At 53.9% G+C, this 26653-nt stretch overlaps 1 protein-coding gene across 1 annotated transcript in view; it reads left to right on the top strand.

Moving 5' to 3' along the window:
- Positions 1-25899, top strand: part of LOC140399637 (uncharacterized) — a 31901-nt gene extending 6002 nt beyond the window's left edge. The window contains exon 2 of the mRNA XM_072489177.1: positions 23618-25899. Within this exon, the coding sequence (XP_072345278.1) occupies positions 23635-25149 (1515 nt within the window). The 5' untranslated portion in view covers positions 23618-23634 and the 3' untranslated portion in view covers positions 25150-25899. The remainder of the gene's footprint in view (positions 1-23617) is intronic.
- The last annotated feature ends 754 nt before the right edge of the window (positions 25900-26653 follow it).

Here is a 26653-nt window from a genome sequence, read left to right as displayed (position 1 = left end):
CCCGTGCTGTACCTGTCCTGGGTGTGTTTGATGGGGACAGTGTAGAGGCAGATTTACTCTGTATCTAACCCCGTGCTGTACATGTCCTGGGAGTGTTTGATGCGGACAGTGTAGAGGGAGCTCCACTCTGTATCTAACCCCGTACTGTACCTGTCCTGGGAGTGTTTGATGCGGACAGTGTAGAGGGAGCTTTACTCTGTATCTAACCCCGTGCTGTACCTGTCCTGGGAGTGTTTCATGGGGACAGTGTAGAGGGAGCTTTACTCTGTATCAAACCCCGTGCTGTACCTGTCCTGGGAGTGTTTGATGGGGACAGTGTAGAGGGAGCTTTACTCTGTATCTAACCCCGTGCTGTACCTGTCCTGGGAGTGTTTCATGGGGACAGTGTAGAGGGAGCTTTACTCTGTATCTAACCCCGTGCTGTACCTGTCCTGGGAGTGTTTCATGGCGACAGTGTAGAGGGAGCTCCACTCTGTATCTAACCCCGTGCTGTACCTGTCCTGGGATTGATTGATGGAGACAGTGTAGAGGGAGCTTTACTCTGTATCTAACCCCGTGCTGTACCTGTCCTGGGAGTGTTTGATGGGGACAGTGTAGAGGGAGCTTTACTCTGTATCTCACCCCGTGCTGTACCTGTCCTGGGAGTGTTTGATGGGGACAGTGTAGAGGAAGCTTTACTCTGTATCTAACCCCGTGCTGTACCTGTCCTGGGAGTGTTTGATGGGGACAGTGTAGAGGGAGCTTTACTCTGTATCTAACCCCGTGCTGTACCTGTCCTGGGAGTGTTTGATGGGGACAGTGTAGAGGGAGCTTTACTCTGTATCTAACCCCGTGCTGTACCTGTCCTGGGAGTGTTTGATGGGGACAGTGTAGAGGGAGCTTTACTCTGTATCTAACCCTGTGCTGTACCTGTCCTGGGAGTGTTTGATGGGGACAGTGTAGAGGGAGCTTTACTCTGTATCTAACCCCGTGCTGTACCTGCCCTGGGAGTGTTTGATGGGGACAGTGTAGAGGGAGCTTTACTCTGTATCTAACCCCGTGCTGTACCTGTCCTGGGAGTGTTTGATGGGGACAGTGTAGAGGGAGGTTTACTCTGTATCTAACCCCGTGCTGTACCTGCCCTGGGAGTGTTTGATAGGGACAGTGTAGAGGGAGCTTTCCTCTGTGTCTAACCCCGTGCTGTACCTGTCCTGGGAGTGTTTGATGGGGACAGTGTAGAGGGAGCTTTACCCTGTATCTAACCCCGTGCTGTACCTGCCCTGGGAGTGTTTGATGGGGACAGTGTAGAGGAAGCTTTACTCTGTATCTAACCCCGTGCTGTACATGTCCTGGGAGTGTTTGATGGGCACAGTGTAGAGGGAGCTTTACTCTGTATCTAACCCCGTGCTGTACCTGCCCTGGGAGTGTTTGATGGGGACAGTGTAGAGGGAGCTTTACTCTGTATCTAACCCCGTGCTGTACCTGTCCTGGGAGTGTTTGATGGGGACAGTGTAGAGGGAGCTTTACTCTGTATCTAACCCTGTGCTGTACCTGTCCTGGGAGTGTTTGATGGGGACAGTGTAGAGGGAGCTTTACTCTGTATCTCACCCCGTGCTGTACCTGTCCTGGGAGTGTTTGATGGGGACAGTGTAGGGGGAGCTTTACTCTGTATCTTACCCCGTGCTGTACCTGTCCTGGGAGTGTTTGATGGGGACAGTGTAGAGGGAGCTTTACTCTGTATCTAACCCCGTGCTGTACCTGTCCTGGGAGTGTTTGATGGGGACAGTGTAGAGGAAGCTTTACTCTGTATCTAACCCCGTGCTGTACATGTCCTGGGAGTGTTTGATGGGCACAGTGTAGAGGGAGCTTTACTCTGTATCTAACCCCGTGCTGTACCTGCCCTGGGAGTGTTTGATGGGGACAGTGTAGAGGGAGCTTTACTCTGTATCTAACCCCGTGCTGTACCTGTCCTGGGAGTGTTTGATGGGGACAGTGTAGAGGGAGCTTTACTCTGTATCTCACCCCGTGCTGTACCTGTCCTGGGAGTGTTTGATGGGGACAGTGTAGGGGAAGCTTTACTCTGTATCTAACCCCGTGCTGTACCTGTCCTGGGAGTGTTTGATGGGGACAGTGTAGAGGGAGCTTTACTCTGTATCTCACCCCGTGCTGTACCTGTCCTGGGAGTGTTTGATGGGGACAGTGTAGGGGAAGCTTTACTCTGTATCTAACCCCGTGCTGTACCTGTCCTGGGAGTGTTTGATGGGGACAGTGTAGAGGGAGGTTTACTCTGTATCTAACCCCGTGCTGTACCTGCCCTGGGAGTGTTTGATAGGGACAGTGTAGAGGGAGCTTTCCTCTGTGTCTAACCCCGTGCTGTACCTGTCCTGGGAGTGTTTGATGGGGACAGTGTAGAGGGAGCTTTACTCTGTATCTAACCCCGTGCTGTACCTGCCCTGGGAGTGTTTGATGGGGACAGTGTAGAGGAAGCTTTACTCTGTATCTAACCCCGTGCTGTACATGTCCTGGGAGTGTTTGATGGGCACAGTGTAGAGGGAGCTTTACTCTGTATCTAACCCCGTGCTGTACCTGTCCTGGGAGTGTTTGATGGGGACAGTGTAGAGGGAGCTTTAGTCTGTATCTAACCCCGTGCTGTACCTGTCCTGGGAGTGTTTGATGGGGACAGTGTAGAGGGAGCTTTACTCTGTATCTAACCCCGTGCTGTACCTGTCCTGGGAGTGTTTGATGGGGACAGTGTAGAGGGAGCTTTACTCTGTATCTAACCCCGCGCTGTACCTGTCCTGGGAGTGTTTGATGGGGACAGTGTAGAGGGAGCTTTACTCTGTATCTAACCCCGTGCTGTACCTGTCCTGGAGTGTTTGATGGGGACAGTGTAGAGGGAGCTTTACTCTGTATCTAACCCCGTGCTGTACCTGTCCTGGGAGTGTTTGATGGGGACAGTGTAGAGGGAGCTTTACTCTGTATCTAACCCCGTGCTGTACCTGTCCTGGGTGTGTTTGATGGGGACAGTGTAGAGGCAGATTTACTCTGTATCTAACCCCGTGCTGTACATGTCCTGGGAGTGTTTGATGCGGACAGTGTAGAGGGAGCTCCACTCTGTATGTAACCCCGTACTGTACCTGTCCTGGGAGTGTTTGATGGGGACAGTGTAGAGGGAGCTTTACTCTGTATCTAACCCCGTGCTGTACCTGTCCTGGGAGTGTTTCATGGGGACAGTGTAGAGGGAGCTTTACTCTGTATAAAACCCCGTGCTGTACCTGTCCTGGGAGTGTTTGATGGGGACAGTGTAGAGGGAGCTTTACTCTGTATCTAACCCCGTGCTGTACCTGTCCTGGGAGTGTTTCATGGGGACAGTGTAGAGGGAGCTTTACTCTGTATCTAACCCCGTGCTGTACCTGTCCTGGGAGTGTTTCATGGCGACAGTGTAGAGGGAGCTCCACTCTGTATCTAACCCCGTGCTGTACCTGTCCTGGGATTGATTGATGGAGACAGTGTAGAGGGAGCTTTACTCTGTATCTAACCCCGTGCTGTACCTGTCCTGGGAGTGTTTGATGGGGACAGTGTAGAGGGAGCTTTACTCTGTATCTCACCCCGTGCTGTACCTGTCCTGGGAGTGTTTGATGGGGACAGTGTAGAGGGAGCTTTACTCTGTATCTAACCCCGTGCTGTACCTGTCCTGGGTGTGTTTGATGGGGACAGTGTAGAGGCAGATTTACTCTGTATCTAACCCCGTGCTGTACATGTCCTGGGAGTGTTTGATGCGGACAGTGTAGAGGGAGCTCCACTCTGTATCTAACCCCGTACTGTACCTGTCCTGGGAGTGTTTGATGGGGACAGTGTAGAGGGAGCTTTACTCTGTATCTAACCCCGTGCTGTACCTGTCCTGGGAGTGTTTCATGGGGACAGTGTAGAGGGAGCTTTACTCTGTATCAAACCCCGTGCTGTACCTGTCCTGGGAGTGTTTGATGGGGACAGTGTAGAGGGAGCTTTACTCTGTATCTAACCCCGTGCTGTACCTGTCCTGGGAGTGTTTCATGGGGACAGTGTAGAGGGAGCTTTACTCTGTATCTAACCCCGTGCTGTACCTGTCCTGGGAGTGTTTCATGGCGACAGTGTAGAGGGAGCTCCACTCTGTATCTAACCCCGTGCTGTACCTGTCCTGGGATTGATTGATGGAGACAGTGTAGAGGGAGCTTTACTCTGTATCTAACCCCGTGCTGTACCTGTCCTGGGAGTGTTTGATGGGGACAGTGTAGAGGGAGCTTTACTCTGTATCTCACCCCGTGCTGTACCTGTCCTGGGAGTGTTTGATGGGGACAGTGTAGAGGGAGCTTTACTCTGTATCTAACCCCGTGCTGTACCTGTCCTGGGAGTGTTTGATGGGGACAGTGCAGAGGGAGCTTTACTCTGTATCTAACCCCGTGCTGTACCTGTCCTGGGAGAGTTTGATGGGGACAGTGTAGAGGGAGCTTTACTCTGTATCTAACCCCGTGCTGTACCTGTCCTGGGAGTGTTTGATGGGGACAGTGTAGCGGGAGCTTTACTCTGTATCTAACCCCGTGCTGTACCTGTCCTGGGAGTGTTTGATGGGGACAGTGTAGAGGGAGCTTTACTCTGTATCTAACCCTGTGCTGTACCTGTCCTGGGAGTGTTTGATGGGGACAGTGTAGAGGGAGCTTTACTCTGTATCTAACCCCGTGCTGTACCTGCCCTGGGAGTGTTTGATGGGGACAGTGTAGAGGGAGCTTTACTCTGTATCTAACCCCGTGCTGTACCTGTCCTGGGAGTGTTTGATGGGGACAGTGTAGAGGGAGGTTTACTCTGTATCTAACCCCGTGCTGTACCTGCCCTGGGAGTGTTTGATAGGGACAGTGTAGAGGGAGCTTTCCTCTGTGTCTAACCCCGTGCTGTACCTGTCCTGGGAGTGTTTGATGGGGACAGTGTAGAGGGAGCTTTACCCTGTATCTAACCCCGTGCTGTACCTGCCCTGGGAGTGTTTGATGGGGACAGTGTAGAGGAAGCTTTACTCTGTATCTAACCCCGTGCTGTACATGTCCTGGGAGTGTTTGATGGGCACAGTGTAGAGGGAGCTTTACTCTGTATCTAACCCCGTGCTGTACCTGCCCTGGGAGTGTTTGATGGGGACAGTGTAGAGGGAGCTTTACTCTGTATCTAACCCCGTGCTGTACCTGTCCTGGGAGTGTTTGATGGGGACAGTGTAGAGGGAGCTTTACTCTGTATCTAACCCTGTGCTGTACCTGTCCTGGGAGTGTTTGATGGGGACAGTGTAGAGGGAGCTTTACTCTGTATCTCACCCCGTGCTGTACCTGTCCTGGGAGTGTTTGATGGGGACAGTGTAGGGGGAGCTTTACTCTGTATCTAACCCCGTGCTGTACCTGTCCTGGGAGTGTTTGATGGGGACAGTGTAGAGGGAGCTTTACTCTGTATCTAACCCTGTGCTGTACCTGTCCTGGGAGTGTTTGATGGGGACAGTGTAGAGGGAGCTTTACTCTGTATCTAACCCCGTGCTGTACCTGTCCTGGGAGTGTTTCATGGGGACAGTGTAGAGGGAGCTTTACTCTGTATCTAACCCCGTGCTGTACCTGTCCTGGGAGTGTTTGATGGGGACAGTGTAGAGGGAGCTTTACTCTGTATCTAACCCCGTGCTGTACCTGTCCTGGGAGTGTTTGATGGGGATAGTGTAGAGGCAGATTTACTCTGTATCTAACCCCGTGCTGTACCTGTCCTGGGAGTGTTTGATGGGGACAGTGTAGAGGGAGCTCCACTCTGTATCTAACCCCGTGCTGTACTGTCCTGGAGTGTTTGATGGGGACAGTGTAGAGGGAGCTTTACTCTGTATCTAACCCCGTGCTGTTCCTGTCCTGGGAGTGTTTGATGGGGACAGTGTAGAGGGAGCTTTACTCTGTATCTAACCCCGTGCTGTACTGTCCTGGGAGTGTTTGATGGGGACAGTGTAGAGGGAGCTTTACTCTGTATCTAACCCCGTGCTGTACTGTCCTGGAGTGTTTGATGGGGACAGTGTAGAGGGAGCTTTACTCTGTATCTAACCCCGTGCTGTACCTGTCCTGGGAGTGTTTGATGGGGCCAGTGTAGAGGGAGCTTTACTCTGTATCTAACCCCGTGCTGTACCTGTCCTGGGAGTGTTTGATGGGGACAGTGTAGAGGGAGCTTTACTCTGTATCTAACCCCGTGCTGTACCTGTCCTGGAGTGTTTGATGGGGACAGTGTAGAGGGAGCTTTACTCTGTATCTAACCCCGTGCTGTACCTGTCCTGGGAGTGATTGATGTGGACAGTGTAGAGGGAGCTTTACTCTGTATCTAACCCTGTGCTGTACCTGTCCTGGGAGTGTTTGATGGGGACAGTGTGGAGGGAGCTTTACTCTGTATCTAACCCTGTGCTGTACCTGCCCTGGAGTGTTTGATGGGGACAGTGTAGAGGGAGCTTTACTCTGTATCTAACCCTGTGCTGTACCTGTCCTGGGAGTGTTTGATGGGGACAGTGTGGAGGGAGCTTTACTCTGTATCTAACCCCGAGCTGTACCTGTCCTGGGAGTGTTTGATGGGGACATTGTAGAGGGAGCTTTACTCTGTATCTAACCCCGTGCTGTACCTGTCCTGGGACTGTTTGATGGGGACAGTGTAGAGGGAGCTTTACTCTGTACCTAACCTCGTGCTGTACCTGTCCTGGGAGTGTTTGATGGGGACAGTATAGAGGGAGCTTTACTCTGTATCTAACCCCGTGCTGTACCTGTCCTGGGAGTGTTTGATGGGGACAGTATAGAGGGAGCTTTACTCTGTATCTAACCCCGTGCTGTACCTGTCCTGGGAGTGTTTGATGGGGACAGTGTAGAGGGAGCTTTACTCTGTATCTAACCCAGTGCTGTACCTGTCCTGGGAGTGTTTGATGGGGACAGTGTAGAGGGAGCTTTACTCTGTATCTAACCCCGTGCTGTACCTGTCCTGGGAGTGTTTGATGGGGACAGTGTAGCGGGAGCTTTACTCTGTATCTAACCCCGTGCTGTACCTGTCCTGGGAGTGTTTCATGGGGACAGTGTAGAGGGAGCTTTACTCTGTATCAAACCCCGTGCTGTACCTGTCCTGGGAGTGTTTGATGGGGACAGTGTAGAGGGAGCTTTACTCTGTATCTAACCCCGTGCTGTACCTGTCCTGGGAGTGTTTCATGGGGACAGTGTAGAGGGAGCTTTACTCTGTATCTAACCCCGTGCTGTACCTGTCCTGGGAGTGTTTCATGGCGACAGTGTAGAGGGAGCTCCACTCTGTATCTAACCCCGTGCTGTACCTGTCCTGGGATTGATTGATGGAGACAGTGTAGAGGGAGCTTTACTCTGTATCTAACCCCGTGCTGTACCTGTCCTGGGAGTGTTTGATGGGGACAGTGTAGAGGGAGCTTTACTCTGTATCTCACCCCGTGCTGTACCTGTCCTGGGAGTGTTTGATGGGGACAGTGTAGAGGGAGCTTTACTCTGTATCTAACCCCGTGCTGTACCTGTCCTGGGAGTGTTTGATGGGGACAGTGTAGAGGGAGCTTTACTCTGTATCTAACCCCGTGCTGTACCTGTCCTGGGAGAGTTTGATGGGGACAGTGTAGAGGGAGCTTTACTCTGTATCTAACCCCGTGCTGTACCTGTCCTGGGAGTGTTTGATGGGGACAGTGTAGCGGGAGCTTTACTCTGTATCTAACCCCGTGCTGTACCTGTCCTGGGAGTGTTTGATGGGGACAGTGTAGAGGGAGCTTTACTCTGTATCTAACCCTGTGCTGTACCTGTCCTGGGAGTGTTTGATGGGGACAGTGTAGAGGGAGCTTTACTCTGTATCTAACCCCGTGCTGTACCTGCCCTGGGAGTGTTTGATGGGGACAGTGTAGAGGGAGCTTTACTCTGTATCTAACCCCGTGCTGTACCTGTCCTGGGAGTGTTTGATGGGGACAGTGTAGAGGGAGGTTTACTCTGTATCTAACCCCGTGCTGTACCTGCCCTGGGAGTGTTTGATAGGGACAGTGTAGAGGGAGCTTTCCTCTGTGTCTAACCCCGTGCTGTACCTGTCCTGGGAGTGTTTGATGGGGACAGTGTAGAGGGAGCTTTACTCTGTATCTCACCCCGTGCTGTACCTGTCCTGGGAGTGTTTGATGGGGACAGTGTAGAGGGAGCTTTACTCTGTATCTAACCCCGTGCTGTACCTGTCCTGGGTGTGTTTGATGGGGACAGTGTAGAGGCAGATTTACTCTGTATCTAACCCCGTGCTGTACATGTCCTGGGAGTGTTTGATGCGGACAGTGTAGAGGGAGCTCCACTCTGTATCTAACCCCGTACTGTACCTGTCCTGGGAGTGTTTGATGGGGACAGTGTAGAGGGAGCTTTACTCTGTATCTAACCCCGTGCTGTACCTGTCCTGGGAGTGTTTCATGGGGACAGTGTAGAGGGAGCTTTACTCTGTATCTAACCCCGTGCTGTACCTGTCCTGGGAGAGTTTGATGGGGACAGTGTAGAGGGAGCTTTACTCTGTATCTAACCCCGTGCTGTACCTGTCCTGGGAGTGTTTGATGGGGACAGTGTAGCGGGAGCTTTACTCTGTATCTAACCCCGTGCTGTACCTGTCCTGGGAGTGTTTGATGGGGACAGTGTAGAGGGAGCTTTACTCTGTATCTAACCCTGTGCTGTACCTGTCCTGGGAGTGTTTGATGGGGACAGTGTAGAGGGAGCTTTACTCTGTATCTAACCCCGTGCTGTACCTGCCCTGGGAGTGTTTGATGGGGACAGTGTAGAGGGAGCTTTACTCTGTATCTAACCCCGTGCTGTACCTGTCCTGGGAGTGTTTGATGGGGACAGTGTAGAGGGAGGTTTACTCTGTATCTAACCCCGTGCTGTACCTGCCCTGGGAGTGTTTGATAGGGACAGTGTAGAGGGAGCTTTCCTCTGTGTCTAACCCCGTGCTGTACCTGTCCTGGGAGTGTTTGATGGGGACAGTGTAGAGGGAGCTTTACCCTGTATCTAACCCCGTGCTGTACCTGCCCTGGGAGTGTTTGATGGGGACAGTGTAGAGGAAGCTTTACTCTGTATCTAACCCCGTGCTGTACATGTCCTGGGAGTGTTTGATGGGCACAGTGTAGAGGGAGCTTTACTCTGTATCTAACCCCGTGCTGTACCTGCCCTGGGAGTGTTTGATGGGGACAGTGTAGAGGGAGCTTTACTCTGTATCTAACCCCGTGCTGTACCTGTCCTGGGAGTGTTTGATGGGGACAGTGTAGAGGGAGCTTTACTCTGTATCTAACCCTGTGCTGTACCTGTCCTGGGAGTGTTTGATGGGGACAGTGTAGAGGGAGCTTTACTCTGTATCTCACCCCGTGCTGTACCTGTCCTGGGAGTGTTTGATGGGGACAGTGTAGGGGGAGCTTTACTCTGTATCTAACCCCGTGCTGTACCTGTCCTGGGAGTGTTTGATGGGGACAGTGTAGAGGGAGCTTTACTCTGTATCTAACCCTGTGCTGTACCTGTCCTGGGAGTGTTTGATGGGGACAGTGTAGAGGGAGCTTTACTCTGTATCTAACCCCGTGCTGTACCTGTCCTGGGAGTGTTTCATGGGGACAGTGTAGAGGGAGCTTTACTCTGTATCTAACCCCGTGCTGTACCTGTCCTGGGAGTGTTTGATGGGGACAGTGTAGAGGGAGCTTTACTCTGTATCTAACCCCGTGCTGTACCTGTCCTGGGAGTGTTTGATGGGGATAGTGTAGAGGCAGATTTACTCTGTATCTAACCCCGTGCTGTACCTGTCCTGGGAGTGTTTGATGGGGACAGTGTAGAGGGAGCTCCACTCTGTATCTAACCCCGTGCTGTACTGTCCTGGAGTGTTTGATGGGGACAGTGTAGAGGGAGCTTTACTCTGTATCTAACCCCGTGCTGTTCCTGTCCTGGGAGTGTTTGATGGGGACAGTGTAGAGGGAGCTTTACTCTGTATCTAACCCCGTGCTGTACTGTCCTGGGAGTGTTTGATGGGGACAGTGTAGAGGGAGCTTTACTCTGTATCTAACCCCGTGCTGTACTGTCCTGGAGTGTTTGATGGGGACAGTGTAGAGGGAGCTTTACTCTGTATCTAACCCCGTGCTGTACCTGTCCTGGGAGTGTTTGATGGGGCCAGTGTAGAGGGAGCTTTACTCTGTATCTAACCCCGTGCTGTACCTGTCCTGGGAGTGTTTGATGGGGACAGTGTAGAGGGAGCTTTAGTCTGTATCTAACCCCGTGCTGTACCTGTCCTGGGAGTGTTTGATGGGGACAGTGTAGAGGGAGCTTTACTCTGTATCTAACCCCGTGCTGTACCTGTCCTGGAGTGTTTGATGGGGACAGTGTAGAGGGAGCTTTACTCTGTATCTAACCCCGTGCTGTACCTGTCCTGGGAGTGATTGATGTGGACAGTGTAGAGGGAGCTTTACTCTGTATCTAACCCTGTGCTGTACCTGTCCTGGGAGTGTTTGATGGGGACAGTGTGGAGGGAGCTTTACTCTGTATCTAACCCTGTGCTGTACCTGCCCTGGAGTGTTTGATGGGGACAGTGTAGAGGGAGCTTTACTCTGTATCTAACCCTGTGCTGTACCTGTCCTGGGAGTGTTTGATGGGGACAGTGTGGAGGGAGCTTTACTCTGTATCTAACCCCGAGCTGTACCTGTCCTGGGAGTGTTTGATGGGGACATTGTAGAGGGAGCTTTACTCTGTATCTAACCCCGTGCTGTACCTGTCCTGGGACTGTTTGATGGGGACAGTGTAGAGGGAGCTTTACTCTGTACCTAACCTCGTGCTGTACCTGTCCTGGGAGTGTTTGATGGGGACAGTATAGAGGGAGCTTTACTCTGTATCTAACCCCGTGCTGTACCTGTCCTGGGAGTGTTTGATGGGGACAGTATAGAGGGAGCTTTACTCTGTATCTAAACCCGTGCTGTACCTGTCCTGGGAGAGTTTGATGGGGACAGTGTAGAGGGAGCTTTACTCTGTATCTAACCCCGTGCTGTACCTGTCCTGGGAGTGTTTGCTGGGGACAGTGTAGAGGGAGCTTTACTCTGTATCTAACCCCGTGCTGTACCTGTCCTGGGAGTGTTTGATGGGGACAGTGTAGAGGGAGCTTTACTCTGTATCTAACCCCGTGCTGTACCTGTCCTGGGAGTGTTTGATGGGGACAGTGTAGAGGGAGCTTTACTCTGTATCTAACCCAGTGCTGTACCTGTCCTGGGAGTGTTTGATGGGGACAGTGTAGAGGGAGCTTTACTCTGTATCTAACCCCGTGCTGTACCTGTCCTGGGAGTGTTTGATGGGGACAGTGTAGCGGGAGCTTTACTCTGTATCTAACCCCGTGCTGTACCTGTCCTGGGAGTGTTTCATGGGGACAGTGTAGAGGGAGCTTTACTCTGTATCAAACCCCGTGCTGTACCTGTCCTGGGAGTGTTTCATGGGGACAGTGTAGAGGGAGCTTTACTCTGTATCTAACCCCGTGCTGTACCTGTCCTGGGAGTGTTTCATGGCGACAGTGTAGAGGGAGCTCCACTCTGTATCTAACCCCGTGCTGTACCTGTCCTGGGATTGATTGATGGAGACAGTGTAGAGGGAGCTTTACTCTGTATCTAACCCCGTGCTGTACCTGTCCTGGGAGTGTTTGATGGGGACAGTGTAGAGGGAGCTTTACTCTGTATCTCACCCCGTGCTGTACCTGTCCTGGGAGTGTTTGATGGGGACAGTGTAGAGGGAGCTTTACTCTGTATCTAACCCCGTGCTGTACCTGTCCTGGGAGTGTTTGATGGGGACAGTGTAGAGGGAGCTTTACTCTGTATCTAACCCCGTGCTGTACCTGTCCTGGGAGAGTTTGATGGGGACAGTGTAGAGGGAGCTTTACTCTGTATCTAACCCCGTGCTGTACCTGTCCTGGGAGTGTTTGATGGGGACAGTGTAGCGGGAGCTTTACTCTGTATCTAACCCCGTGCTGTACCTGTCCTGGGAGTGTTTGATGGGGACAGTGTAGAGGGAGCTTTACTCTGTATCTAACCCTGTGCTGTACCTGTCCTGGGAGTGTTTGATGGGGACAGTGTAGAGGGAGCTTTACTCTGTATCTAACCCCGTGCTGTACCTGTCCTGGAGTGTTTGATGGGGACAGTGTAGAGGGAGCTTTACTCTGTATCTAACCCTGTGCTGTACCTGTCCTGGGAGTGTTTGATGGGGACAGTGTGGAGGGAGCTTTACTCTGTATCTAACCCCGAGCTGTACCTGTCCTGGGAGTGTTTGATGGGGACATTGTAGAGGGAGCTTTACTCTGTATCTAACCCCGTGCTGTACCTGTCCTGGGACTGTTTGATGGGGACAGTGTAGAGGGAGCTTTACTCTGTACCTAACCTCGTGCTGTACCTGTCCTGGGAGTGTTTGATGGGGACAGTATAGAGGGAGCTTTACTCTGTATCTAACCCCGTGCTGTACCTGTCCTGGGAGTGTTTGATGGGGACAGTATAGAGGGAGCTTTACTCTGTATCTAAACCCGTGCTGTACCTGTCCTGGGAGAGTTTGATGGGGACAGTGTAGAGGGAGCTTTACTCTGTATCTAACCCCGTGCTGTACCTGTCCTGGGAGTGTTTGCTGGGGACAGTGTAGAGGGAGCTTTACTCTGTATCTAACCCCGTGCTGTACCTGTCCTGGGAGTGTTTGATGGGGACAGTGTAGAGGGAGCTTTACTCTGTATCTAACCCCGTGCTGTACCTGTCCTGGGAGTGTTTGATGGGGACAGTGTAGAGGGAGCTTTACTCTGTATCTAACCCAGTGCTGTACCTGTCCTGGGAGTGTTTGATGGGGACAGTGTAGAGGGAGCTTTACTCTGTATCTAACCCCGTGCTGTACCTGTCCTGGGAGTGTTTGATGGGGACAGTGTAGCGGGAGCTTTACTCTGTATCTAACCCCGTGCTGTACCTGTCCTGGGAGTGTTTCATGGGGACAGTGTAGAGGGAGCTTTACTCTGTATCAAACCCCGTGCTGTACCTGTCCTGGGAGTGTTTGATGGGGACAGTGTAGAGGGAGCTTTACTCTGTATCTAACCCCGTGCTGTACCTGTCCTGGGAGTGTTTCATGGGGACAGTGTAGAGGGAGCTTTACTCTGTATCTAACCCCGTGCTGTACCTGTCCTGGGAGTGTTTCATGGCGACAGTGTAGAGGGAGCTCCACTCTGTATCTAACCCCGTGCTGTACCTGTCCTGGGATTGATTGATGGAGACAGTGTAGAGGGAGCTTTACTCTGTATCTAACCCCGTGCTGTACCTGTCCTGGGAGTGTTTGATGGGGACAGTGTAGAGGGAGCTTTACTCTGTATCTCACCCCGTGCTGTACCTGTCCTGGGAGTGTTTGATGGGGACAGTGTAGAGGGAGCTTTACTCTGTATCTAACCCCGTGCTGTACCTGTCCTGGGAGTGTTTGATGGGGACAGTGTAGAGGGAGCTTTACTCTGTATCTAACCCCGTGCTGTACCTGTCCTGGGAGAGTTTGATGGGGACAGTGTAGAGGGAGCTTTACTCTGTATCTAACCCCGTGCTGTACCTGTCCTGGGAGTGTTTGATGGGGACAGTGTAGCGGGAGCTTTACTCTGTATCTAACCCCGTGCTGTACCTGTCCTGGGAGTGTTTGATGGGGACAGTGTAGAGGGAGCTTTACTCTGTATCTAACCCTGTGCTGTACCTGTCCTGGGAGTGTTTGATGGGGACAGTGTAGAGGGAGCTTTACTCTGTATCTAACCCCGTGCTGTACCTGCCCTGGAAGTGTTTGATGGGGACAGTGTAGAGGGAGCTTTACTCTGTATCTAACCCCGTGCTGTACCTGTCCTGGGAGTGTTTGATGGGGACAGTGTAGAGGGAGGTTTACTCTGTATCTAACCCCGTGCTGTACCTGCCCTGGGAGTGTTTGATAGGGACAGTGTAGAGGGAGCTTTCCTCTGTGTCTAACCCCGTGCTGTACCTGTCCTGGGAGTGTTTGATGGGGACAGTGTAGAGGGAGCTTTACCCTGTATCTAACCCCGTGCTGTACCTGCCCTGGGAGTGTTTGATGGGGACAGTGTAGAGGAAGCTTTACTCTGTATCTAACCCCGTGCTGTACCTGCCCTGGGAGTGTTTGATGGGGACAGTGTAGAGTGAGCTTTAATCTGTATCTAACCCCGTGCTGTTCCTGTCCTGGGAGTGTTTGATGGGGACAGTGTGGAGGGAGCTTTACTCTGTATCCAACCCTGTGCTGTACCTGTCCTGAGAGTGTTTGATGGGGACAGTGTAGAGTGAGCTTTAATCTGTATCTAACCCCGTGCTGTACCTGTCCTGGGACTGTTTGATGGGGACAGTGTGGAGGGAGCTTTACTCTGTATCTAACCCCGTGCTGTACCTGTCCTGGGAGTGTTTGATGGGGACAGTGTAGAGGGAGCTTTACTCTGTATCTAACCCCGTGCTGTACCTGTCCTGGGAGTGTTTGATGGGGACAGTGTAGAGGGAGCTTTACTCTGTATCTAACCCCGTGCTGTACCTGTCCTGGGAGTGTTTGATGGGGACAGTGTAGAGGGAGCTTTACTCTGTATCTAACCCCGTGCTGTACCTGTCCTGGGAGTGTTTGATGGGGACAGTGTAGAGGGAGCTTTACTCTGTATCTAACCCCGTGCTGTACCTGTCCTGGGATTGTCTGATGGGGACAGTGTCGAGGGAGCTTTACTCTGTATCTAACCCCGTGCTGTACCTGTCCTGGGAGTGTTTGATGGGGACAGTGTAGAGGGAGCTTTACTCTGTATCTAACGCCGTGCTGTACCTGTCCTGGGAGTGTTTGATGGGGACAGTGTAGAGGGAGCTTTACTCTGTATCTAACCCCGTGCTGTACCTGTCCTGGGAGTGTTTGATGGGGACAGTGTAGAGGGAGCGTTACTCTGTATCTAACCCCGTGCTGTACCTGTCCTGACAGTGTTTGATGGGGACAGTGTAGAGGGAGCTTTACTCTGTATCTAACCCCGTGCTGCACCAGTCCTGGGAGTGTTTGATGGGGACAGTGTAGAGGGAGCGTTACTCTGTATCTAACCCCGTGCTGTACCTGTCCTGGGAGTGTTTGATGGGGACAGTGTAGAGGGAGCTTTACTCTGTATCTAACCCCGTGCTGTACCTGTCCTGGGAGTGTTTGATGGGGACAGTGTAGAGGGAGCTTTACTCTGTATCTAACCCCGTGCTGTACTTGTCCTGGGAGTGTTTGATGGGGACAGTGTAGAGAGACCTTTACTCTGTATCTAACCCCGTGCTGTACCAGTCCTGGGAGTGTTTGATGGGGACAGTGTAGAGGGAGCTTTACTCTGTATCTAACCCCGTGCTGTACCAGTCCTGGGAGTGTTTGATGGGGACAGTGTAGAGGGAGCTTTACTCTGTATCTAACCCCGTGCTGTACCTGTCCTGCGAGTGTTTGATGGGGACAGTGTAGAGGGAGCTTTACTCTGTATCTAACCCCGTGCTGTACCTGTCCAGGGAGTGTTTGATGGGGACAGTGTAGAGGGACCTTTACTCTGTATCTAACACCGTGCTGTACCAGTCCTGGGAGTGTTTGATGGGGACAGTGTAGAGGGAGCTTGACTCTGTATCTAACCCCGTGCTGTACCTGTCCTGGGAGTGTTTGATGGGGACAGTGTAGAGGGAGCTTTACTCTGTATCTAACGCCGTGCTGTACCTGTCCTGGGAGTGTTTGATGGGGACAGTGTAGGGGGAGCTTTACTCTGTATCTAACCCCGTGCTGTGCCTGTCCAGGGAGTGTTTGATGCGGACAGTGTAGAGGGAGCTTTACTCTGTATCTAACCCCGTGCTGCACCAGTCCTGGGAGTGTTTGATGGGGACAGTGTAGAGGGAGCTTTACTCTGTATCTAACCCCGTGCTGTACCTGTCCTGGGAGTGTTTGATGGGGACAGTGTAGAGGGAGCTTTACTCTGTATCTAACCCCGTGCTGTACCTGTCCTGGGAGTGTTTGATGGGGACAGTGTAGAGGGAGCTTTACTCTGTATCTAACGCCGTGCTTTACCTGTCCTGGGAGAGTTTGATGGGGACAGTGTAGAGGGAGCTTTACTCTGTATCTAACCCCGTGCTGTACCTGTCCTGGGAGTGTTTGATGGGGACAGTGTAGAGGGAGCTTTACTCTGTATCTAACCCCGTGCTGTACCTGTCCTGGGAGTGTTTGATGGGGACAGTGTAGAGGGAGCTTTACTCTGTATCTAACCCCGTGCTGTGCCTGTCCTGGGAGTGTTTGATGGGGACTGTGTAGAGGGAGCTTTACTCTGTATCTAACCCCGTGCTGTACCTGTCCTGGGAGTGTTTGATGGGGACAGTGTAGAGGGAGCTTTACTCTGTATCTAACCCCGTGCTGTACCTGTCCTGACAGTGTTTGATGGGGACAGTGTAGAGGGAGCTTTACTCTGTATCTAACGCCGTGCTGTACCTGTCCTGGGAGTGTTTGATGGGGACAGTGTAGGGGGAGCTTTACTCTGTATCTAACCCCGTGCTGTGCCTGTCCAGGGAGTGTTTGATGGGGACAGTGTAGAGGGAGCTTTACTCTGTATCTAACCCCGTGCTGCACCAGTCCTGGGAGTGTTTGATGGGGACAGTGTAGAGGGAGCTTTACTCTGTATCTAACCCCGTGCTGTACCTGTCCTGGGAGTGTTTGATGGGGACAGTGTAGAGGGAGCTTTACTCTGTATCTAACGCCGTGCTGTACCTGTCCTGGGAGTGTTTGATGGGGACAGTGTAGAGGGAGCTTTACTCTGTATCTAACCCCGTGCTGTACCTGTCCTGGGAGTGTTTGATGGGGAATGTGTAGAGGGAGCTTTACTCTGTATCTAACCCCGTGCTGTACCTGTCCTGCGAGTGTTTGATGGGGACAGTGTAGAGGGAGCTTTACTCTGTATCTAACCCTGTGCTGTACCTGTCCTGGGAGTGTTTGATGGGGACAGTGTAGAGGGAGGTTTACTCTGTATCTAACCCCGTGCTGTACCTGTCCTGGGAGTGTTTGATGGGGACAGTGTAGAGGGAGCTTTACTCTGTATCTAACCCCGTGCGGTACCTGTCCTGGGAGTGTTTGATGGGGACAGTGTAGAGGGAGCTTTACTCTGTATCTAACCCCGTGCTGTACCTGTCCTGGGAGTGTTTGATGGGGACAGTGTAGAGGGAGCTTTACTCTGTATCTAACCCTGTGCTGTACCTGTCCTGGGAGTGTTTGATGGGGACAGTGTAGAGGGAGCTTTACTCTGTATCTAACCCCGTGCTGTACCTGTCCTGGGAGTGTTTGATGGGGACAGTGTAGAGGGAGCTTTACTCTGTATCTAACCCCGTGCTGTACCTGTCCTGGGAGTGTTTGATGGGGACAGTGTAGTGGGAGCTTTACTCTGTATCTAACCCCGTGCTGTACCTGTCCTGGGAGTGTTTGATGGGGACAGTGTAGAGGGAGCTTTACTCTGTATCTAACCCCGTGCTGTACCTGTCCTGGGAGTGTTTGATGGGGACAGTGTAGAGGGAGCTTTACTCTGTATCTAACCCCGTGCTGTACCTGTCCTGGGAGTGTTTGATGGGGACAGTGTAGAGGGAGCTTTACTCTGTATCTAACCCTGTGCTGTACCTGTCCTGGGAGTGTTTGATGGGGACAGTGTAGAGTGAGCTTTAATCTGTATCTAACCCCGTGCTGTTCCTGTCCTGGGAGTGTTTGATGGGGACAGTGTGGAGGGAGCTTTACTCTGTATCCAACCCTGTGCTGTACCTGTCCTGGGAGTGTTTGATGGGGACAGTGTAGAGTGAGCTTTAATCTGTATCTAACCCCGTGCTGTACCTGTCCTGGGACTGTTTGATGGGGACAGTGTGGAGGGAGCTTTACTCTGTATCTAACCCCGTGCTGTACCTGTCCTGGGAGTGTTTGATGGGGACAGTGTAGAGGGAGCTTTACTCTGTATCTAACCCCGTGCTGTACCTGTCCTGGGAGTGTTTGATGGGGACAGTGTAGAGGGAGCTTTACTCTGTATCTAACCCCGTGCTGTACCTGTCCTGGGAGTGTTTGATGGGGACAGTGTAGAGGGAGCTTTACTCTGTATCTAACCCCGTGCTGTACCTGTCCTGGGAGTGTTTGATGGGGACAGTGTAGCGGGAGCTTCACTCTGTATATATTCCCGTGCTGTACCTGTCCTGGGAGTGTTTGATGGGGACAGTGTAGAGGGAGCTTTACTCTGTATCTAACCACGTGCTGTACCTGTCCTGGGAGCGTTTCATGGGGACAGTGTAGAGGGAGCTTTACTCTGTATCTAACCCCGTGCTGTACCTGTCCTGGGAGTGTTTGATGGGGACAGTGTAGCGGGAGCATCACTCTGTATATATTCCCGTGCTGTACCTGTCCTGGGAGTGTTTGATGGGGACAGTGTAGAGGGAGCTTTACTCTGTATCTAACCCCGTGCTGTACCTGTCCTGGGAGCGTTTGATGGGGACAGTGTAAAGGGAGCTTTACTCTGTCTCTAACCCCGTGCTGTACCTGTCCTGGGAGTGTTTGATGGGGACAGTGTAGCGGGAGCTTCACTCTGTATATATTCCCGTGCTGTACCTGTCCTGGGAGTGTTTGATGGGGACAGTGTAGAGGGAGCTTTACTCTGTATCTAACCCCGTGCTGTACCTGTCCTGGAAGTGTTTGATGGGGACAGTGTAGAGGGAGCTTTACTCTGTATCTAACCCCGTGCTGTACCTGTCCTGGGAGCGTTTGATGGGGACAGTGTAGAGGGAGCTTCACTCTGTATCTAACCCCGTGCTGTACCTGTCCTGGGAGTGTTTGATGGGGACAGTGTAGAGGGAGCTTTACTCTGTATCTAACCACGTGCTGTACCTGTCCTGGGAGCGTTTGATGGGGACAGTGTAGAGGGAGCTTCACTCTGTATCTAACCCCGTGCTGTACCTGTCCTGGGAGTGTTTGATGGGGACAGTGTGGAGGGAGCTTTACTCTGTATCTAACCCCGTGCTGTACCTGTCCTGGGAGTGTTTGATGGGGACAGTGTAGAGGGAGCTTTGCTCTGTATCTAACCCCATGCTGTACCTGTCCTGGGAGCGTTTGATGGGGACAGTGTAGAGGGAGCTTTACTCTGTATCTAACCCCGTGCTGTACCTGTCCTGGGAGCGTTTGATGGGGACATTGTAGAGGGAGCTTTACTCTGTCTCTAACCCCGTGCTGTACCTGTCCTGGGAGCGTTTGATGGGGACAGTGTAGCGGGAGCTTCACTCTGTATATATTCCCGTGCTGTACCTGTCCTGGGAGTGTTTGATGGGGACAGTGTAGAGGGAGATTTACTCTGTATCTAACCCCGTGCTGTACCTGTCCTGGGAGCGTTTGATGGGGACAGTGTAGAGGGAGCTTTACTCTGTATCTAACCACGTGCTGTACCTGTCCTGGGAGCGTTTGATGGGGACAGTGTAGAGGGAGCTTTACTCTGTATCTAACCCCGTGCTGTACCTGTCCTGGGAACGTTTGATGGGGACAGTGTAGGGGGACCTTTACTCTGTATCTAACCCCGTGCTGTACCTGTCCTGGGAGTGTTTGATGGGGACAGTGTAGAGAGAGCTTTACTCTGTATCTAACCCCGTGCTGTACCTGTCCTGGGAGCGTTTGATGGAGACAGTGTAGGGGGAGCTTTACTCTGTATCTAACCCCGTGCTGTACCTGTCCTGGGAGTGTTTGATGGGGACAGTGTAGAGGGAGCTTTACTCTGTATCTAACCCCGTGCTGTACCTGTCCTGGGAGTGTTTGATGGGGACAGTGTAGAGGGAGCTTTACTCTGTATCTAACCACGTGCTGTTCCTGTCCTGGGAGTGTTTGATGGGGACAGTGTAGAGGGAGCTTTACTCTGTATCTAACCACGTGCTGTTCCTGTCCTGGGAGTGTTTGATGGGGACAGTGTAGAGGGAGCTTTTCTCTGTATCTAACACGGTGCTGTCCCTGTCCTGGGAGAGTTTGATGGGGACAGTGTAGAGGGAGCTTTACTCTGTATCTAACCCCGTGCGGTACCTGTCCTGGGAGTGTTTGATGGGGACAGTGTAGAGGGAGCTTTACTCTGTATCTAACCCCGTGCTGTACCTGTCCTGGGAGTGTTTGATGGGGGCAGTGTAGAGGGAGCTTTACTCTGTATCTAACCCCGTGCTGTACCTGTCCTGGGAGTGTTTGATGGGGACAGTGTAGAGGGAGCTTTACTCTGTAACTAACCCCGTGCTGTACCTGTCCTGGGAGTGTTTGATGGGGACAGTGTAGAGGGAGCTTTGCTCTGTATCTAACCCCTTGCTGTACCTGTCCTGGGAGTGTTTGATGGGGACAGTGTAGAGGGAGCTTTACTCTGTATCTAACCCCGTGCTGTACCTGTCCTGGGAGTGTTTGATGGGGTCAGTGTAGAGGGAGCTTTACTCTGTATCTAACCCCGTGCTGTACCTGTCCTGGGAGTGTTTGATGGGGACAGTGTAGAGGGAGCTTTACTCTGTATCTAACCCCGTGCTGTACCTGTCCTGAGAGTGTTTGATGGGGACAGTGTAGAGGGAGCTTTATTCTGTATCTAACCCCGGGCTGTACCTGTCCTGGGAGTGTTTGATGGGGACACTGTAGAGGGAGCTTTACTCTGTATCTAACACCGTGCTGTACCTGCCCTGGGAGTGTTTTATGGGGACAGTGTAGAGGGAGCTTTACTCTGTATCTAACCCCGTGCTGTACCTATCCTGGGAGTGTTTGATGGGGACAGTGTAGAGGGAGCTTTACTCTGTATCTAACCCCGTGCTGTACCTGTCCTGGGAGTGTTTGATGGGGACAGTGTAGAGGGAGCTTTACTCTGTATCTAACCCCGTGCTGTACCTGTCCTGGGAGTGTTTGATGGGGACAGTGTGGAGGGAGGTTTCCTCTGTATCTAACCCCGTGCTGTCCCTGTCCTGGGAGTGTTTGATGGGGTCAGTGTAGAGGGAGCTTTACTCTGTATCTAACCCCGTGCTGTACCTGTCCTGGGAGTGTTTGATGGGGACAGTGTAGAGGGAGCTTTATTCTGTATCTAACCCCGTGCTGTACCTGTCCTGGGAGTGTTTGATGGGGACAGTGTAGAGGGAGCTTTACTCTGTATCTAACCCCGTGCTGTACCTGTCCTGGGAGTGTTTGATGGGGACAGTGTAGAGGGAGCTTTACTCTGTATCTAACCCCGTGCTGTACCTGTCCTGGGAGCGTTTGATGGGGACAGTGTAGAGGGAGCTTTACTCTGTATCTAACCACGTGCTGTTCCTGTCCTGGGAGTGTTTGATGGGGACAGTGTAGAGGGAGCTTTACTCTGTATCTAACCACGTGCTGTTCCTGTCCTGGGAGTGTTTGATGGGGACAGTGTAGAGGGAGCTTTTCTCTGTATCTAACACGGTGCTGTCCCTGTCCTGGGAGAGTTTGATGGGGACAGTGTAGAGGGAGCTTTACTCTGTATCTAACCCCGTGCGGTACCTGTCCTGGGAGTGTTTGATGGGGACAGTGTAGAGGGAGCTTTACTCTGTATCTAACCCCGTGCTGTACCTGTCCTGGGAGTGTTTGATGGGGGCAGTGTAGAGGGAGCTTTACTCTGTATCTAACCCCGTGCTGTACCTGTCCTGGGAGTGTTTGATGGGGACAGTGTAGAGGGAGCTTTACTCTGTAACTAACCCCGTGCTGTACCTGTCCTGGGAGTGTTTGATGGGGACAGTGTAGAGGGAGCTTTGCTCTGTATCTAACCCCTTGCTGTACCTGTCCTGGGAGTGTTTGATGGGGACAGTGTAGAGGGAGCTTTACTCTGTATCTAACCCCGTGCTGTACCTGTCCTGGGAGTGTTTGATGGGGTCAGTGTAGAGGGAGCTTTACTCTGTATCTAACCCCGTGCTGTACCTATCCTGGGAGTGTTTGATGGGGACAGTGTAGAGGGAGCTTTACTCTGTATCTAACCCCGTGCTGTACCTGTCCTGGGAGTGTTTGATGGGGACAGTGTAGAGGGAGCTTTACTCTGTATCTAACCCCGTGCTGTACCTGTCCTGGGAGTGTTTGATGGGGACAGTTTAGAGGGAGCTTTACTCTGTATCTAACCCCGTGCTGTACCTGTCCTGAGAGTGTTTGATGGGGACAGTGTAGAGGGAGCTTTACTCTGTATCTAACCCCGTGCTGTACCTGTCCTGGGAGTGTTTGATGGGGACAGTTTAGAGGGAGCTTTACTCTGTATCTAACCCCGTGCTGTACCTGTCCTGGGAGTGTTTGATGGGGACAGTGTAGAGGGAGCTTTACTCTGTATCTAACCCCGTGCTGTACCTGTCCTGGGAGTGTTTGATGGGGACAGTGTAGAGGGAGCTTTACTCTGTATCTAACCCCGTGCTGTACCTGTCCTGGGAGTGTTTGATGGGGACAGTGTGGAGGGAGGTTTCCTCTGTATCTAACCCCGTGCTGTCCCTGTCCTGGGAGTGTTTGATGGGGTCAGTGTAGAGGGAGCTTTACTCTGTATCTAACCCCGTGCTGTACCTGTCCTGGGAGTGTTTGATGGGGACAGTGTAGAGGGAGCTTTATTCTGTATCTAACCCCGTGCTGTACCTGTCCTGGGAGTGTTTGATGGGGACAGTGTAGAGGGAGCTTTACTCTGTATCTAACCCCGTGCTGTACCTGTCCTGGGAGTGTTTGATGGGGACAGTGTAGAGGGAGCTTTACTCTGTATCTAACCCCGTGCTGTACCTGTCCTGGGAGTGTTTGATGGGGACAGTGTAGAGGGAGCTTTACTCTGTATCTAACCCCGTGCTGTACCTGTCCTGGGAGTGTTTGATGGGACAGTGTAGAGGGAGCTTTACTCTGTATCTAACCCCGTGCTGTCCCTGTCCTGGGAGTGTTTGATGGGGTCAGTGTAGAGGGAGCTTTACTCTGTATCTAACCCCGTGCTGTACCTGTCCTGGGAGTGTTTGATGGGGACAGTGTAGAGGGAGCTTTACTCTGTATCTAACCCCGTGCTGTACCTGTCCTGGGAGTGTTTGATGGGGACAGTGTAGAGAGAGCTTTACTCTGTATCTAACCCCGTGCTGTACCTGTCCTGGGAGTGTTTGATGGGGACAGTGTAGAGGGAGCTTTACTCTGTATCTAACCACGTGCTGTACCTGTCCTGGGAGTGTTTGATGGGGACAGTGTAAGGGAGCTTTACTCTGTATCTAACCCCGTGCTGTACCTGTCCTGGGAGTGTTTGATGGGGACAGTGTAGAGGAAGCTTTACTCTGTATCTAACCCCGTGCTGTACCTGTCCTGGGAGTGTTTGATGGGGACAGTGTAGAGGGAGCTTTACTCTGTATCTAACCACGTGCTGTACCTGTCCTGGGAGTGTTTGATGGGGACAGTGTAAGGGAGCTTTACTCTGTATCTAACCCCGTGCTGTACCTGTCCTGGGAGTGTTTGATGGGGACAGTGTAGAGGAAGCTTTACTCTGTATCTAACCCCGTGCTGTACCTGTCCTGGGAGTGATTGATGGGGACAGTGTAGAGGGAGTTTAGGGTTAGGTATCTAACCTCTTTGACTGAACCTTGTTTGTTTCTCTGCTGTAGGTATCCGAGAGGCCACGATGCTGCTGAATTCAGGGGGTGTGTTCTGGACCCCGGAGGGCGAGCCTGCAGGGTCGCTGAGCGACAGGAGTGTCGGGCGAGACACGGAGCTGGAGGTGGAGCTTCCCTACCCCTTGAAGCCTCCAGGAAGTGGTGAGGTCCCATCGCCGGTGGACGGGACAGGCCAGAGGTGGCAGGACGGCAGCCTCTCGGAGGAGGAGCGAGCAGCGAACAGGCCTAAGGCCCCTGGCACCGTCCTGGACGAGATGGAGATGGCTCCCAGACGGGGAGTGGCTGCCACAGACGGAAGCGAGACGGATTTGAGACGGGGAGTGGCCGTCACAGACGGAAGCGAGACGGATTTGAGACGGGGAATTGCCGTCACAGACGGAAGCGAGGCGGATTTGAGACGGGGAATTGCCGTCACAGACGGAAGCGAGACGGATTTGAGACGGGGAATTGCCTCCACAGACGGAAGCGAGACGGATTTGAGACGGGGAATTGCCGTCACAGACGAGGAGATGGATTTCAGACGTGTAGCCGCCGGCCTACCTGATGGGCGTGGTGCCCCCGCCGTTCTCCCGGAGGAGGAGGAGGAGAGGGTGACTGGGCAGGGCGGGTTCATCGGACCCACGGGCCGGCTGGAGCCTCGGTACAGGCCGGCGGCCCCGGCGGCCGGCTCTTCCGCCTCGGGGGGCGGCGCGGGAAAGCCGTTCCGCTGCACCGTCTGCGAGAAGGCGTTCTCGCGCTCCAACGCGCTGCTGGTGCATCAGCGGGTGCACACGGGGGAGAGGCCGTACTCCTGCCCCGTCTGCTCCAAGCGCTTCTCCCAGTCGTCCTCCCTCATCCAGCACCGCCGCACCCACACCGGCGAGAAGCCCTACCTCTGCGGCGTCTGCGACCGCCGCTTCCGCTTCTCCTCCGACCTCTCCAGCCACCGCCGCACCCACACCGGCGAGAAGCCCTACCGCTGCGGCGTCTGCGACCGCCGCTTCCGCCTGCCGTCCCACCTCTCCAGCCACCGCCGCACCCACACCGGCGAGAAGCCGTTCCTGTGCGGACTGTGCGGGAAGAGCTTCGGCATCTCGGCCAAGCTGGTGCAGCATTGGCGCATCCACTCGGGCGAGCGGCCTTTTCAATGTTCCTTCTGCCCCAAGAGGTTCATCCAGTCGTACTCGTTGGTCTACCACGAGCGGGTCCACACGGGCGAGAGGCCCCATCACTGCCGGCTCTGCCCCAAGAGCTTCACCCTGGCCTCGCTGCTGAAGGCCCACCAGCGGGTGCACACGGGCGAGAGGCCGTACGCCTGCACCGCCTGCGGCCGCGAGTTCGCCACCTCCTCCAACCTCAAGTCGCACCAGCGGGTCCACACCGGGGAGAAGCCCTACGCCTGCGGCCTGTGCGGCCGCCGCTTCACCAAGTCCTCGCACGTCAAGAAGCACCAGAGGGTGCACAGGGCCGGCGGGGGGGCGGTCCTGGAGGCTGTGGTGGTGACCGATCACTGCCCCAGCCAGGCCATCGATTTCAACCTCTGAGATTTACCCCGACCTCTGACCCTTCACCCGGGCAGCGACCCTCCCCCGAGACACTACCCCGACCTCTGACCCTTCACCCGGGCAGCCACCCCCCCCCCGAGACACTACCCCGACCTCTGACCCGTCACCCGGGCAGCGCCCCCCCCCCCCGAGACACTACCCTGACCTCTGACCCTTCACCCGGGCAGCGACCCCCCGCCCCTGAGACACTACCCCGACCTCTGACCCTTCACCCGGGCAGTGACCCCCCCCCACCCCTGAGACACTACCCCGACCTCTGACCCTTCACCCGGGCAGCGACCCTCCCCCGAGACCCTACCCCGACCTCTGACCCTTCACCCCGGGCAGGGACCACCAAGATATTACCCCCGCTGACCTCTGACCCTTCACCTCGGGCAGGAGACCTCCCTTCACTCACCCCCCCCCCCCCCGAGACCCTACCCCAACCTCTGACCCTTCACCCCCCCAGCAGGGACCACCGAGACACTACTGCCCCGTCCTCTGACCCTTCACCCCGGGCAGTGTCCCCCGTGAGACACTACCCCCCAACCCCTGACCTTTCACCCTCCCCGGCAGGTTCCCCAAAACACTACCCCAACCTCTGACCCTTCACCCCCGGGGGCAGAGACCCCCGCGACCCTACCCCAAACTCTGACCCTTCACCCCTCCCCCCCCCCCCGTGCATAGACCCATCTGAGACGCCCCCAACCTCTGACCCGACGACACTAACCCTGCGACCCCCCCCCCCCCCCCCCCCCCCCCCCCCCCACCATCGCCCTCTCACCTCTGACTCCTCAACCCGGTCGGTGACCCCTGAGCCCCGCCCCCCCTCTCGACTTCTGACCCCCCTCACCCTGGGCAATGACCGGTGAGATCTCGTACCCAGCCCCCCTCCCCTCCCAGTGGTGGGGAGAGCGGAGAATCCACGGACACGAATCACTGGGAAAACCGGAGGAAAGACGGGAGGAATGAAATCATGGTGCACGAGAGAGAGACAGCGAGAGACTGGGGCTGAAGGGGTTAACTGGCGGGGAGCTCGCGACGTTGTCACTGGGCTAATCGGTGACCCCGACATCCGGAGACGATCAAAGTCCAGTTTTAACTCCACACCCAACGGCGAGACAGACCGAGAGGCGTTTGAAAACCCCAGTCAGGTGCGACCCGGGGAAGGGGAATCTCCGGCCCGGCCTCCCTATCGAATCCCGGCACTTGTGGGAGGAAACCGGAGCTCCCGGAGGAAACCCACGCGCACACGGGGGGAGGACGTGCAGACTCCGCACAGACAGTGACCCAATCCGGAATCGAACCTGGAACCCTGGAGCTGCGAAGCCACAGTGCTATCCTCGCTGGGGGAGGGGACGGCACCCCCGGGGGGGCACTCACCCCCCTCGCGGGGGCAGGTATTGGGCAGAGGTTGGGGGGTCGACGCCGAGGCTGGGGGTGAAAAACAGCAGAGAGGCAGGGATGGAATTGTACACTGGAGCAGCCAGTGATCAGGAGGAGC

This window comes from Scyliorhinus torazame, chromosome 23 (assembly GCF_047496885.1).
Source record: "Scyliorhinus torazame isolate Kashiwa2021f chromosome 23, sScyTor2.1, whole genome shotgun sequence".
Taxonomy (NCBI): Eukaryota; Metazoa; Chordata; class Chondrichthyes; order Carcharhiniformes; family Scyliorhinidae; genus Scyliorhinus; species Scyliorhinus torazame.
Note: the sequence above shows the minus strand (reverse complement) of the source record. Positions and strands in the feature narration are given on the sequence as shown.